Here is a 16,590-nt window from a genome sequence, read left to right on the forward strand (position 1 = left end):
TATATATATATATATATATATATATATATATATATATGGGCACGTTCAAATAAAACCGTGTATTTCTAAGAAACCGTGTAAACTAATTTCGACCAATAAGAAAATTTCATTTTTTTCTAATTAAATTTAATCAATAAGGGTATTTCGGTCATTTATAATATTTTCAATTAAATATGAAAATTATTAATAAATCTTAATTAAGGAAACGTAATAAAGAAAATTTTATAAATGGTAACATTTAAATATTTAATTATATTATAATTTTAAAAATCTGAACTAAATATATTGTGATGCGATTGAATCTGTAGGTGAATCTTGAAGATTGTAATGCATAATATAATGAATTCATCAAATCATGATTGAAAAAAGAAATTAATACAAATGAAACATGTTTCATGAAAGTGAAACTGGTTCATGTCATAATTGAACAATGAGTAGCGAAACATTTTCATGGTGCACCCGTTTCATTGATGGTGTAGTTGATCAATTTAGTAGGTGAAGTGGAAAATGAAACGGGTGCATAATGTATTTGATTCGTCATAAAATAATTGCATGATGAAACGGGTACATGATGAATCTGTTACAGAATCTTGAAAATTGTAATCTGCTCCAGAATCTTGAAGATTGTAAGGCTTAAAGGAATGAATTCATCAAATCACTAGTGAAATGAAAATTAATGTACATGAAATAGGTTTCATGAAGGTGAAACTGGTTCATGGCGTAATTGAACCAAGAGTAGTGAAACGGGTGCATAATGTATTTGGTTCGTCATGAAATAATTGCATGATGAAACGGGTACACGATGAATATGCTCCATAATCTTGAAGATTGTAATCTGCTATAGAATCTTTAAGATTGTAAGGATTAAATGAATGAATTCATCACATCAGGAGCGAAACAAACTAATCTATGTACATGTAACAAGTTTCATGAAGGTGAAACTAGTTAATGGCGTAATTGAACAATAAGTAGTGAACTGGTTTGATGGTGAACCACGTTTCAGTGATGGTGTAGTTGATCCATTTAGTAGGTGAAATGCAAAATGAAACGTGTACATAATGTATGCGGTTTGTCATGAAATAATTACATGCTGAAATGGATTCATGATGAAACTAGTACGTCTTGAAATAATTTCATAATGAATAGGGTGCATATTTACATGGGTGTGTGAAGGACATTGAAACAATTTCAGGATAAGGAATAAAAAGGTTGCTGCATTAGCGAAATTATTTTCTAACAAATAGAAATTTTTAATTTCCTAAAATAAAGAATAATGTCCTTCAATAGGATGTTATAGAATATGTATTTTTGTTTCCTATTTTGCCCTTATTACTGATATAAAAATAAATTTTTAATATATATATTTTTTTAATTTTCTAAAATAAAATAAACTAATCTTGACCATTGATCAAGAAAATGAATGGATGAAATTGGTTTATACGGTTTACACAAATGGAGGTGGTTTTCATTTGAACGTTCCTATATATATATATATATATAGGGGAGCGTTCAAATAAAAACCACCCAATTTGTAAAAACCGTAAAAACCTCATACAACCAATCATAATTTTTCATTTTGTTCATTTTTTTGTATTTATGAGAGGTTGATTAACCAATTTTTATTGTGGAGGGTGTTAATCATGGATATTATCATCTTTACTATTTTAATTTTAGAGAAATACATGAAACAGTTTCATTAAATATTATATGAAACAAATTTATCAAAAAAAGTATTTTATGAAACAATTTCACAAGATTAAACAATTTCATGAAAAAATTTCATAAGATTAAACAATGAAATCGACGTATGAGAGTGGTTTGTACGGTTTTTACAAATAAATGTGGTTTTCATTTGATCACTCATCTCTCTCTATATATATATAGACTTGGGATAATGTGAAATCAAGGGTTTTTCGTGAGACCCGTAAGACCAATTCTCAACCCTTGGATTAAATCTACAATCTAAACATTCATAATCACAAAATTGACACACGACTTCTCAACAATCACAAAATTGTCACGGTGCAACATTAGACCATTAGATCATTATCTTATAAAGTTGATCAATAAACATAAATTGGTCTTACGGGTCTCACGAAAACCCCTTGGTCTCACGTGAACCCAACCCTATATATATTTGTTTCGGTTTTTATCTTGAAAGCTACTTTCAAAAGCTTTTTAGTTTGCAAAATGTACCATGTCATGATCGAAAATCCAAAGCAACAGTCTGATCCAATAACTTTACATTCAACTTAAAATCATGGTGAAAGTAATTGGTAGCTCACGACTTTAAGTTTATAAACAGTTTGTCAATCTATTTTTCTATCCATACAAAACGAGCTGTTACATACGACTTACATTCCTGACGTCTTTATCAGATTCTACCATAATCCTCTTCCTGATGTGTTCGTCAAACCCTTGCCTAATCCTGTATGTAATTGGTGATGTAGGATTCGCTTAAGATATTACAAACACCCGTGGCTTTCGGACGCATCACCCTTGATGAGATTTGTCCCCCATCTCGACGATGCAAGGATCGGCTTTGATACCATTCTAACACCCCCAAATCCCAAAACAACAGGTTACCCAAATAACTTTAGATTCAACTTAAAACTGTGATGAAAGTTATTGATAGCCCACAACTTTGAGTTTATAAAAAAATCATCAATCTACATTTCTATCCATATAGGATAAGTAGTTGATTCAATTAAGAGAATGTATCATGTTTTATGCAATTACCATAACTTACAAAAAAAAACGTATTATAATTTTGTAAATAAAAATGCATCGTGAAAAAATATAAAACCTTCTTATTTTTGATATCTTGTTGCAGATGTTAAAGTATTACTGAAAGTATGTTCTATTTTGATTCAGTTAAAAATTAAATAGAATTTACGTGCAAAGCGTTGCATTTTTCTACGAAATTTAGTTTATTGGAACGATGTGTGTTTCATTTTCAAACGACTCCAAGTAGTTAAACAAAAACTTCTCAAACACAACAGAAAGGAAATGACGTATAACTATATGATATTAAGGCCGAGCTTCAAAACCAGAGTTTGTTTTTTAAATTATCAGATAACTAAATTGACAACATAAATAAACTAAGGTAGTAATTAATTTTAAAAAGTCATATCATTTCTGTTATTTTCTAGAAAGGGTTGTTACTGCTTGTTTTCTATGTATATAATTATCAAAGTTTTTCAGATTTTTTTAAAGTTATATTGTATTTGTCTGTTTATTTGTTTAAAAACAGATAAAATTGCTTACTAGATGCGTAAATGACGATTAAGTCTTCTATTTCCTGATGGTATAAGATCGAACTATTATTTTGATGTTATGTATAACATTACAAGAAAATATATATACAAATGTCAAAGTTAGAACCCAAATGAAATGTAAAGTCAAGCTAGAGGATAGATGTTTAAATGTATGAACTTATGATGTTTAGGGGGGGCGAATGTCCAACCTAGCAAACCTTAGGGACATGTTTCGTCAAAATGCAAAGATATTTGTGGACTTATGATGTTTAGGGGGTTTACATGTTTTATTAGAACTAATTGTATACCCGTGCAATGCGGCGTGATACAAAATTCTGATAAATATAAGCAGAATGAAGTTGTATTGAAATTTGAACATGTTTGTCAGTGACTCGTCAATTGTATGAATGGAGTTCAACTGCAATTTTTAAAAGGTTATGCGTATGCGGCAATAGGTTGTGCAATACGACAGGATGTCAAATTTTATTCAGAACCAAAAAACAAATTCAAGCATCTCAGTATATCTCATTCAAAAACAAGGTTTGAGTGGATAAAATGTACACTAATGTGAGACTTAACTTCATTGTTGTTGTACTCTAACTTAACTTAAATGTGGAGGGTACGTAATTGACATGAAACTCAGTTTTGTTACTATAACTTTCATGTATTCATGCAATAAAATAGATTTTATCCTTTTTTTATCATAAACCAACCAAGAGCAAGGAAAGGAATATCAAATGAAACTACACTTTGAAATGTCAAGCTGTAAAAGCAAACCATCAAATGTTGATCATTTTCATAGTCCATGTTTATTTTCCCCAAGCAAGCAAGGCCATATGCTGGATCTGAAATGACATGGGAAGAATTTCATTCATCACATCCACAATGTCAACATGTTGGAAAGAACAATTAAAGCACAACCAAGAATAAGAGAATCACCATGTTGACATTCCAAGTTAGCAAGTGATGTAGCACAATAATTGTACTGTAGAAACACTAAAACGTATGTGTGTGTGTGTATAGAAGCATACAAACACTGTAACACACACACACACACCAAGATCTCCGTGAAAGTGTCCAACTACAAAATAGTGATGCAGAGTGGATGTAATGTTATGCCAAAATAGAAACTGAGGAATGTTGTGAAAAAGAGTAAAACGAAAGTCTATGTAATCTCACAATCACATGTCCAGTTGGAACCTTACATTTTTAAAGCAGGACAAATCAAGATGGTCAAAGCTCAATTAAGATCCACACATATGTACCATTTTCATAGGTTTTCAGACAGTTTAAATGTAGAGAAGCAAATGTCTATCACCTTATACAATCTATCCAAGAAACATGTCTTACCAACTTCCATCTCTTTAAGTATTTCCTTTTGGATTGTGGTAGTCACATCTACAGCTTCCTGTATTTGTTGGCAGATATTCGTTCTGATGTTTAACACAAAGAACATGTCTATTGCACCATTAACAACTTCAAAACCCGCTAGGAGGCCAAAGGCTCACATATCGCTGGGGCAAAGGCCCTTTGGTCATATTGCATCGTTATTAACAAAAATAAAGACATTTTAATAAACAACTAGCATACATTTTGTTCAATGACAAATTAACAAAACATAGAAAACCGTAAGAGAATGAATGGATTCATTACCCATTGGTTAGAACATAAACGGGTGGAGAGCCAGACATTAGAGTGGAATCGACGGGAGAGAAACACCTTCAAGTTTTGACACAACAATCATTGATAGAGGTGGTGTGACATCATTGGCCATTTGCAGCTTGAAATCATCAACGCTTATTATAATCCCATCTTGAGCTCCATAAAAAGTTAACACTATAACCATCATTCTTACAATGAAAACATAATATGGTGCAAATCAAAGCATGATGCAACTCTATAAAGTTGGCTAAAAGATTAAAGTTTGTTTAAAATGAAAGTTGTTGGTCTAAAGTTGTATTGGAAAACAAAAGTTTTGCCAAAATGGGATGAAATAGCAGAAGATTTTAAACCATTTAGTAAATTAAAAAACTAAAGCAGACTTAGAACATTTCAAAACAAGCAGTTGGCGATTAAAGTTGTAGAGTTACCACATGGACCTACCTGGAAAATTGAAGTTGTAGAGTTACCACCTTCATGTCAATAAGCAGAAGTACATCAAAGTTAGAATGGGTAAAACGAACCACCAGCAATATAAATATAAGAGAACCCATAATTCTAACTTTCTAAGAACTCATAAAGAAGACAAAGCAAACACATGCAAAGAAAGAAATTTTTTGCCACCTTCAAAGTCTCATACAAATTATGATATCATGAGTTCACATATTGATGGTAAAATACATTATTGAAACGAATACATGTTCAATGACTGAAAAATAATATAACTGGGCCTATAAAAGAGATTCGAAAACAAAAGTTTTGTAAAATATGCATTCAACTTCTTTTAACTAATGCTAAGAACTTCACATAGCATTAAAAAGATCCCTTCCAACATACACCCATTTCAATAATGAAAAGAGTCAAGTCCCACAAACTTCAAATCATTTCAAATGAAAGAAGGGATTTGAAAATGGTGATTTTTGGGTGGAAGCCAAAACAAATAAAGGAAAGATTTCGAGTATTTTTGTTATCACTTTACTTGGTGAAGACAACAATGTGATTACTTTTTCGTGACTATGTTCTGTAAATATGTGAATGTTCATACAAAAATCAATGTTGTCTAACCACTTTTTGGTTATCAAGCTCAATGTTTTATCAAGCTCAAAGTTTGGTCGATGGAATTCAACATTCTAATTCAATCAGATTTCTTCAGAATCTGCGAACCAAACGCCACCTTAGGTTCCAGCCGATTAGAATGAGGATGAAATGATGACCCTCTCCCTTTGATTCAGTAATTACAGTTTAGACCTTGAAATTGCTTTACATGACAACTCTTCCCCTTAAACTTTCATTTAATTAATAAAATAAAAGAACTTGGGTTATTACAACAACATTTTTTCCGTGTCGGCATGTGCACCGGTTTCTCATTGGAAATGGTACTAGCGACACTGTGAAAAGTTGAGTGCTAGTTAAAGGCAAAAGGATTTAGGGGGTGTTTGGTTGGAGGTATTAACAAGTAATTAATGGAAATGAATATAATAGAAGGTGTTTGGTTTGTGGTAATATAATGGGTCAATTCCCAAAGGAGCCCATTTTTCATTCCAGCTCAATTTAGGGGGAATGAAATTTCATTTCCGCTTCCAACATCTGCCTCCAAAATCGACTATCCAAAATCATCTTCCAAAAATTGACTACTCCAAAATCATCACTTCCAGAAATCGTTCTTCTTCCAAGTAATTGTCTTCCAGAAACCGTTCTAGAAATTGTTCCTCTTATAGGTATGTTCCTATTTCTCTAACCTGACATACACTCATGTTAGATCTGTACAGTTGCAAAGAGTTCTCGACAAATTCTGTTGGGTCGATGCCAATGAAAGTGAATGGGTTTGATGAGTCTTGTGAATGTTTGAAAATATGATATTTGTTAATTCCCCACCCCCACCTCTACTTTAAGGGAGAACTTTTGATTTATGTGGTTGAAATGGTATATATTTAAGATTGAAATCGATGTTCCTTATATGGTGACAGTGCAATTTTTTTTTTTTTTTGAGAAAGCCTAATTTTATGATGCCTCTTCACTATTAGAACAAGGTCCATTCATATACACTATGAGTTAGATAAATGGTCCTATTGACAACCACTGAATAGCCAACTGGATAGTTGCTGTAAATACATCAATGGGCAAGAGTTGTTAAATATCAATAGGCAAGAGTTGTTGTAAGTTCATAGTTGTTGTAAATACATAGCTGTTGCAAATTGATAGCTGCTGGTGGACATAATTGCTGTAAATTGATAGTTGCTGGTGGACTTAGCTGCTATAAATCGAAATGGCTTGATCTCCGGTTAACAAAAGGCATTGCAAACTAAGGAAACTTTTGTTGTGTCAACAAACAACAAATAACATGTTACTCTTTGTAATCGCCAACTACTATGTTGTTATTTATTCCTACATTCGATATAAGATTCGTGAAATCAAAACAAAGGATGAGAAAATAATGGATAAAATGAAATGGATGTTTAGGTTGACAATGGAAAGCGATGTCGCTTGTATTAGTGAACTTCGTATGGATAGGGCAACCTTTAAGGTACTATGTGATATGGTAAGTGATGTTGGATGTTTAAAGCCTACTAGAAACATGTCTATTGAAGAGGTTGTTGCAATGTTTTTATACACCTTGGCTCACCACAAAAAGAATAGAACAATTAGTAATTTATTTTTTCGTAGTAAAGAAATAATTAGTCGGCAATTTCATCTAGTTCTTTTAGCAATTTTGAGGTTGCACTCCATCTTACTCAAGAAACCAGAGCCTATTACACAAGATTGTCAAAATGGGAGATGGAAATATTTTCAGGTATGACTAGTTTTGTAGTTACATTTCCAAGTTAACGGCGTTGTGAATTAAATACCAAGTGAGATGTATATATGTACCTTGTTTTGTAGGGCTGCTTAGGAGCTTTGGATGGGACTTTAATTAAAGTTACACCTCCTACTGATGAAAAGCCTCGTTATTGCACAAGAAAGGGTTGCATTTCAACTAATGTTTTAGGTGTTTGTTGACCCATCATGCAATTCATATATGTTTTGCCCCGTTGGGAAGGTTTTGCGCATGATGATCGTATGCTTCGAGATGCAATCTCAAGGCCTCAAGGTCTAAGAGTTTCTCAAGGTTCTTATTATTTGGTTGATTCTGGATATTGTAATGCAAATGGTTTTCTTGCACCTTATCGAAGACAACGATATCACCTAAAAAAGTTTAGTGGCCATCGACCAAACACTGTTGAGGAGTATTTCAATATGAAACACTCAAAAGCAAGGAATGTGATTGAGAGATGTTTTGGATTGTTGAAAGGAAGATGGAAGATCTTTGCATCTCCCTCATTCTTCCCAATTGAAACCCAAGTTCGAATTATAATGGCGTGTTGCCTCCTACACAACTTGATTCGAAAGTTTATGAGCCATGATCCCCAAGAGTCAGTCCTTGAAGACGAAGGAGAAGAAGAAGAAGAAACAAATAGTGAAGATGAAAGTAATGAAGTTGAATACATTACAAACATTAGTCCAACCGATGAGTGGCTAGCATTTAGATATACTATAGCCACCGATATGTTTAGTGCATGGAGAAATAGATAGACTTTGTCATGATTGTACTTGTTTTTGGATTTTTATGTTGACATTATGTGTTATTATCTTGTATTTGACATTATATTTTATTATGCCATATTAAACAATATGTTTTATTATGCGGTATTTGACATTATGTTTTATTATCGTATTTGACATTATGTCATATTAAACAATATGTTTTATGTTTTATTATGTTGTTTAGAAATGGCTACATCTTCATGTGAGCGTGAACATGGAACGGAAAAAAAACAAAATATATTAGAATGACGAGGAAGAAGAAACATTGGTCAAGGTTTTACAAGAACTTGCTTGTGATCCCTTATGGAAGGTAGATGGTGGATTCAAAAATGGCTACATGATTGAAGTGCATAAGAGGTTGGTCGAAAGGCTACCAAATTTTGATAAGGAAGTTATCCCTCACATTGACTCTCGTATAAAATATCTTAAAAACAAATATAATCCACTTTCTGAAATGTTGATGCAAAGTGGGTGTCAATGGGATGATGTGGAGCATAAAATTAATTATGAGAAGCAATGGTATGATGATTGGTGCAAGGTAAGGTCATGAAACTACTACTTATTTTAATTGTATTTCTTTTGTTCTCATGATATCATTTTTTATTTATGTAGACTCATAAGAATGCAACTGGGTTGTGAAACTTCAAATTTCCATATTTGCGAAATATGGGGTAGAGATAGAGCGACGGGACAAAAAGCTGAGGATATATCACAAGCATGTGAGGTTAGTAGTAACAACAAGAATGTGTTTTTATGTTCTTTCGATAATGAATGTGAACAAGAAGAAGATGCAAAAGGATCTCCTAATTCATCAACCACTATCAAATCAACGAAGCGCAAAAAACTTTCACCTACAAAGGAAATTTACAAGAACAAGAAATCACCTTCACTTCAAAATACCATTGACACGAAGTTAGATGAATTTAATTCTAAGTTTGAGTCTATTTGTGGTCAAATGATGTTACAATATGCTGCTACTGCTAACGTTTTGACCGATTCTTTGAGTGATGCGAAGATGCAAGAAGTCATGAATGAACTTCTTAGTATTGGAATATCTACTGGTGATATTGGTAAAGCTCTTGAGATTTGCTATAATGAACCCGCCAAAGTTAAGGTTTTGTTTGTGTTGCCTACTCACATCAGAAGATCATACGTGCTTGGGTTCTTGTATCCTGCTAATGAATAAATTTGGACCTTAAACATAATCTTTTGGTATGCATTTTGAAGTTGGTAGGCTATGTAAGCCTCTTTTTGGAATTGTATTGTATTTTTGAAGTCGTTTCAAACATCCAATTATATTGTATCTTTGAAGTCGGTTAAAACATCGAAATGTATTGTATTGGATGAAACATACTTTGCATTGTGTTTTTTAAAGTTGTGTTTAAATGATATTGTATTTTTAAAGTCGGTTGAAACATCGAAATGTGTTGTATTATATTTTTGATGTTGGATGAAACATACTTTGTGTTTTTTGTGTTTTTTGATGTTATGTTTAAATGACATTCTATAAAACAAAATTTCAGTTATTATACATGCTAAACAACCAAACAACATCTATGATAATGATAATGATTTTCTAGTATTAACCAAACAGCATCAATGCAGTATTCATTTCCATTTTCATTCTCATTTCTGAACCAAACAGACCCTTAGATTGTCATTATAGGTAATCAAATATTCATTCTTAAGAAAAAGATATTCTTTATTTGATGTCTTATTGAAAATTTTAAATTAGTTGTTCTTTTCATATTTAAAGATATTACATTTATCCCAGAAAATATTATGTAATTAGATTTAAATAAATTACATATTTATTTTAAATTATAATAAAAAAATTAAACTAAACAAATTATATTAAAAATAATAACTTTATAAATTTTAATTTTACAATATATCGATATAATTTTTTGAGTTTTTATCGGATCTTTAAATTAACAAAATTTATTCAATCACCAATTGTATTAAATTTTTATTTTCAATTTACATTAAAATTTTGTATTACACAAATAATCAACTTGTGTGAATGAAAATTGAAGTATTTATTTTAATAATACTATAAGGTTACTCATGTAATGCAGCGAGATACATCTTGATTTCAATGTTTTGTTTTATATTTTGATTTCTATCGATTTTATAATACGATTTTATGTGGTTTTGAGAAAATGAAAATGTTCTTGTTTTTGAACGAAATATAAATTTGAATATATTATAAAATTTTGAAAAGAAAAAAAAATAAGCGATGTAAGTATCAAAATTAACTATATATAAGTTCTCTTTTTTGTGTAAATTCTTTAATTCAATTTCTTATTATAATTTAATTGAAGTTTAAAAACGAACTAATTTATTTTTGGTTTAATAAAATAATTTATTAAGATAATAATTAAGTAATCTGTCAGAACTCAATGATTATCTTAATTATATTTTAGACTTTTTATATTTAAAGTAATGTTTATCAGCAGTTAGTTACACGAATTCAAACATGAAGCTTTAATAAGATGTACTCATGCATATCCTACTTGTAATCTTGAATTTTAAGTAATACGTATCAATAAACAATATTTTATGTATAAAAAAATATTTTTAAAAATTTTAGTCAAATATTTTATAATATAGTATAGATAAAGCATCAAATTCCATGAAAACATAATTTTATATTTACATTTTGACCCTATAAAATAAATTTTGTTCCAATTAACCCCCTCCCTTCACACACAATGCCAATATATTCAGACCAATTTCCATTTTCGACAGTCAATTTAAATTTGAATACAAAATAACAGTATACTTAAGCTTTTATCTGTTTTCGATAATTCGTATTCATCATTTTTATTCAAAATAGCATTAAATCTTGATTCCGTTCACAATAATGATTTTATATATTTTAATCATTGTATTGTATCAGAATTTGATGGTTAAAGTTGTTGTAATGTTTTGCCTTAGCAAAAATGGACAAATTCCGGTCTTCAAAATATGAAAATTAACGTATATCGTTATTTTACATAAAAAGAATAACATTATCTAAAATGAAAATTTAATAAAATAGGCCTTGTTATTATATACATTTTAGGTGTTGTTTGACAGTTGTTGAATGATTTATTGCAGAATGATTAAATGGTCAGAATAATTAATAGGCTCTCATGATATAGTGCAAAATGAAATATAATTGTTTGGTAATTGTTTACAATGAAATTAGGGTGCTGAATGGTTAAGGGATGCCTAGGATACAAAATCATTCAGAGGGTTTTATAACCATTAAGATACAGACTTTTTTTTACCAAACAAAATTCACCTTTTAATGATTCAGATGTTGCATCTTAATAGAACTATTAAGAAGTAAACAAACAATTCCTTAATCATTCAAAATTTTAAAAACGTAGCAAATGATACACTTATTGTAACTGCACGCCAATGGAAAACAAGAAATCCTAGAACCACGTTGTTTTATTCAAGTCTTATTGTTCACGTAAGTTCGTTACACAACCGTTTTTCACTTCTGTTTTCTCTTCATCTTTTTCTTGACGTAACTTTTTGCTGCGTTAACGGACTTCCATACATACATTTTGCATTTTAGCCCCTAATTGAAGTGTAAATTTATTTTGCCTTTTTTACCCCTAAAGCATAAGAAAATTACACACATATTGAAAAGATCCCCCATCCCTTTGTGCACTTTTAGTGTCCCTTTGGTTATATCATCTTGCCCATGCTTACAAAAACAAAAGTGGACACTAACAAAAGGTAAATAACAAGTTTCCTCAACAAGACTCAAATGTTTGCACATTACATCCATGTATTGCTTTCATTAGATAAATGAATGATGGTAAAGCTAAAAGCCTTTCGTGGGTATCTTTTTCTGTTATTTAAAAATCTTTCACGACACTGGTAAATAAAAGACGATTTGTGGGTTTTTAATCTTGAAAGTTATAAGTGTTTATGAGTGTATAATATGTATTGTTCTCAATAGCAAACACAGTATTTACCAAACATTAAAGTAGATGTATACAGATATATAGGGTCGTTTCATGTGTATTTTTGTGATTCTGTTGATTGTACAGTAGACTTGGTTATGATCTCGTGGTTGGGAAAGGGTTCGAGTTCTTTGTGAATTATATGAGTAAAGATTGTTGAGCATGTGACGTGTGAAAATAAATAGATATTTAAAGGGAGATCAAGGATTGGTTTTGCTCAATTGAATGCCATGAACATAAGGACCATGAGAAGGATTGTCCTAAAATCCAGCAACTCGAGATTCTTATATCTAAGAAGATGCTCTTGAACACGACTCCAAAACTACTGATTTTATAGATGTTAGCGTCCATATGTTTTAATGTCCACCCTTTACGTCTTATAAGATTTACCGAAAGACGGAACTTTAACCACCGTATCTTGCTTGGGTCAATCGTTCAAATTCTTTCATGCATGTATGACTTTCACCTGAAAGTATTACATCAACACGGTGTTTCCTAAGATATAAGAAAAGCATATGTAAGGACAAACATATCAAATCCACAAAAACTTCTATAAAGTAATAAGTGAGTCTATGTCAATGTAAAGGAATTTGGTAACCTAACAAATTGTTGGTATGACAAACTGACTTCTGATGTCTTTGACGTGTTTGTTATTTCTTTACGTTATAATATTAATCGAAAGATTCAAAGTATTAAAACCGTATCTATAACAACGATCATTCAAGACTTGGAAGTCGTCATCAAGAAACATTTCAAACACTGGGAACTGGTATTGAGATTTTCCAACGAGGAGGAATCGGATATCACTTTGTATGTTATAAGTTTTTTGCTCGGAAACATGCACGACCGATCGCTTAATTATATATATATATATATATATATATATATACATTTGTTTTAAATGATCAGATTTCAACAACAAAAAAGCTTCAGGGACAATCGTGGATTCTTTCTTGGACGTCCAGAAGTTGCCATAATATTATTGCATCAAACAACGGTTTTGCATAATATTATCAATCTCGATTCAATGTTCCACTCATTTTTTACGATATTTTACTCAACCATAAACACCATTTTATTTAATTTTAAAAGAGATCTACCAATCTTCAAACATAAACAAGAGGTTAACCACAAGGGTGGTACCTGATTGGTTTGAACTTGGTTCCAAATGTCAAAAATATCAGGAGGTCTCAAGTTCAAATCGAATGAGAAATAAAAATTCCTTTATGGCAACGGAAGTTCAAATGGCGGTAACTCTAGGCTATCTGCAAAACAGATAATCGTCCTAGGATTAGTCGGTTCGCATAGCAGGTTGGATATCAAGTTAAAAACAACATAAATTTAAAATTTTCTTGTGATATTTAAAGATCCTCATTAATGAAAAAGGGAAATAAATTTTGGGGCCACTTAAAGATTGCAGATGACCTAAACTTAGAAGCTGATCTTGACTTCAATTCATAAGTGTATTTCGCAATTTCCCAACAGTTTTACACCTAACCTTCATTACATTTCCCAAAATTAAAAAAAAAAGTAAATTAAATTTAATTACGAAATTGCATTCCAGTACATCAAGTTTGAAATGTTTACACTTTACCTCCTCTTATTTTTGCTCCCCAGCAACAAGCAGAAGTAGAATAGGATCCTGAACAAGAACCCCCAAGCGACCGTTATCCACAAGCAGTTCCATTTGGTTAGATCGGTGATTCCTTGTTGCTTCAGTATATCGGCGCCGGTGGTCAGACAGGTGGTGCTGGTGATGCTTACGCCTAACGATCTACTCATGCTTTGTAATAGTTTCACTTTCATGGAGTTATCGATGTCTCCCAGAGGGCTGTTGTCGAAGATTTGAGTTCCGCGGACGAAACACTTGATGGGGTCTTGGAATTCGTTTTGTAGAACTGCTTCGTATGGGTATTTGACGAGGGAGATGTAGTGGAACCAGATCCAGTAAATGGGGATTCGATCACGGTTGATGAAGAATCCGCTGAAGAGAAGGAAGTAAGCGAGGATGGCGACAACGATGGTGTAGCCGAGCATGACGTGAGGGACGATGCCGGAGAGAAATGTGACAAAGGAGCTTCCGGCCCAGAAGGAGGCGAGGATGATCAAGTAGTAGAAGACGAAACCTGAAAAGCCGCCGTCGAGTCCGACGGCCCAAAATGTGATTGCGGAGAATGCGAACGAGAGGAAAATGAGAGCTGGGATTGCGACTATGGAGTGGGAGAGAACGTATGATGAACGTCTGTAAGCGTTGTAGGCTGTTTCTCTCATGAAAATGTAACGTTCTTGGAGGAAGACGGGTAATGCGTCTGCGCAGGTGTAGAAGGTTGTAGACATGGCGAATGCGAAGAACCCTAATCGTTCCTGAACGCCTTTTGGGGAATTATCTAGATTCCAGAACATGGTGGCAAGTATGAACCCTGTGACCACAACAGCACCTAACCGAATCCCAAAAAGTTCAGGCATTCTGCGTGAATTAGTGAATGATCGTTTTGATAAAACCGCCATTTCAATCCACATTGGATTCGCAAAGGTAGGGACCATGGAATTGGGACTGATGTCGTTGGTGGCTCCGGCGCCGGAGACTAATTTGCCTCTGGATATGCTTGCGCTGATGGCTTCTTTTAGGGATAAGCCGTGTGTTGGTGTTTCGTAGCCGGTGGTGATGGAGTTTCGAGATCGCTTGAGGTTTTGCCATGATTTGTTGAATTCAACGAGGCTTTTGGTTCCTCCTGGTGATCCTTCGAGTTCTCTGATCAAATCGAGTGCGAACTCAGTCCGGTTCTCTTTGTCCGGAATCGGATGGCCGAAATCGGAGAAATATAAGGGGAGATTCGTCGGAGAACCACTGTAAACCGTCTGTCCACGGGACAGAAACAAGAGACGGTCGAGCAAACCGAGAATCCGGTAACTCGGTTGGTGAATGGACATTATCACGATGCTTCCACTTTGTGCAATACGTTGCAAGACCTTCACCACCATGTAGGCACTGGTAGAGTCGAGTCCCGACGTCGGCTCGTCCAGAAGTAGAATAATCGGATCATGAATGATGTCGATTCCGATCGAAACACGACGGCGTTCTCCGCCTGAGACTCCTCTGTGTCCTTCATCGCCGATGACTGTTTTGGCCGCGTTCCGGAGCCCTAACTGGTCGATTAGGGCTTGAACTCTCAGTTTCTTCTTCGATTTCGACAGCGTTCGAGGGAGGCGGAACTCAGCGGCGAACATCAGCGTTTCTTCGACGGTTAACATCGGAAATAGGAGATCGTCTTGCATTACGTAAGCAGAGATCACCTTCAATAATCTCGACTCCAACTGTTCGCCGTTCAAAGTCATTGTCCCTTTCAAACTTCCTTTAGCAATTCGATTCGCCAAAGCATCAATCAAAGTAGATTTCCCTGATCCACTCGCACCAAGCACCGCCAGTATCTCCCCGTCTCTAGCTTCACCGGAGATATCATTCAACAACACCTTACTCCTCGAAAACAACCTCTCTCCTCCAACCGCCTCCATGGACGTCGCTGGTGCACCACCTAACCTCCTCCTCCCCCCAAACACCGCCGGAATCGCCATCTTACTACGAATCTTCACACTATACGTCAGATTATTAAACGACAAAACAAACGGCAACGACCGAGGCTCACTGCTGGTTTCACTCATCTCCAAAACACGATGCGCCGGCGTCTCATCTCCATTCCCCTCCTTCCTAATATCTCCAACATACTTCAAAAGCTCCCCGAGAGTCGGAGAAGGCACTGCATTCGCCGGACGATCATAAAACGCCGAGCTGTCGGTGATATTGTCCGCCACTATCCTTGACATTGTAGACCCAGCAAGCAAGGAAACAGGTAGTTGCAGGGAAGGTGAGGAGTTATGGGAGGTGTGAAGATGTTGAAGATTGAGATGATTATATATATGTATATATAGATGTCGTGTGTGTGTGTGTGTGTGTGCACATAGAATTTTTGTTCAGATTTCTTTCTTGTAGAAATGCATGGGGGATGACGAGTGAGTGAAGTGTGTGATTATGGCGTATATGTGTGTGTGTGTGTGTGTGAGAGAGAGAGAGAGAAACAAAGACATGATAATAAATACTATTTTCTTAATTAAAATTATATATTTGTTTA

The 16,590-nt window shown here is 33.6% G+C and overlaps 1 protein-coding gene across 2 annotated transcripts; it reads right to left on the reverse strand.

The window, feature by feature from the left end:
* Nucleotides 1-14,053: 14,053 nt before the first annotated feature.
* LOC112510360 (ABC transporter G family member 16-like) lies at nt 14,054-16,285 on the reverse strand. Of its 2 annotated transcripts, XM_025115757.1 has the most exons (2): nt 16,042-16,285; nt 14,054-15,960 (listed from the first exon to the last, which is right to left on the reverse strand). In XM_025115757.1, exons 1-2 carry the CDS (start codon nt 16,283-16,285, stop codon nt 14,054-14,056), a joined length of 2,151 nt encoding a protein of 716 aa, XP_024971525.1. The 2 variants fall into 2 exon arrangements, with proteins under 2 accessions (XP_024971525.1, XP_024971524.1); XM_025115756.1 differs by having other exon boundaries at nt 14,054-16,285.
* Nucleotides 16,286-16,590: the final 305 nt, after the last annotated feature.

Source organism: Cynara cardunculus, assembly GCF_001531365.2.
Source record: "Cynara cardunculus var. scolymus isolate 2C chromosome LG 3, CcrdV1, whole genome shotgun sequence".
NCBI lineage: Eukaryota > Viridiplantae > Streptophyta > Magnoliopsida > Asterales > Asteraceae > Cynara > Cynara cardunculus.

Excerpts from the sequence above, each read along its gene's own strand:
- LOC112510360 (XM_025115756.1), bottom strand. The coding sequence starts at position 16,285 with ATGTCAAGGATAGTGGCGGACAATATCACCGACAGCTCGGCGTTTTAT.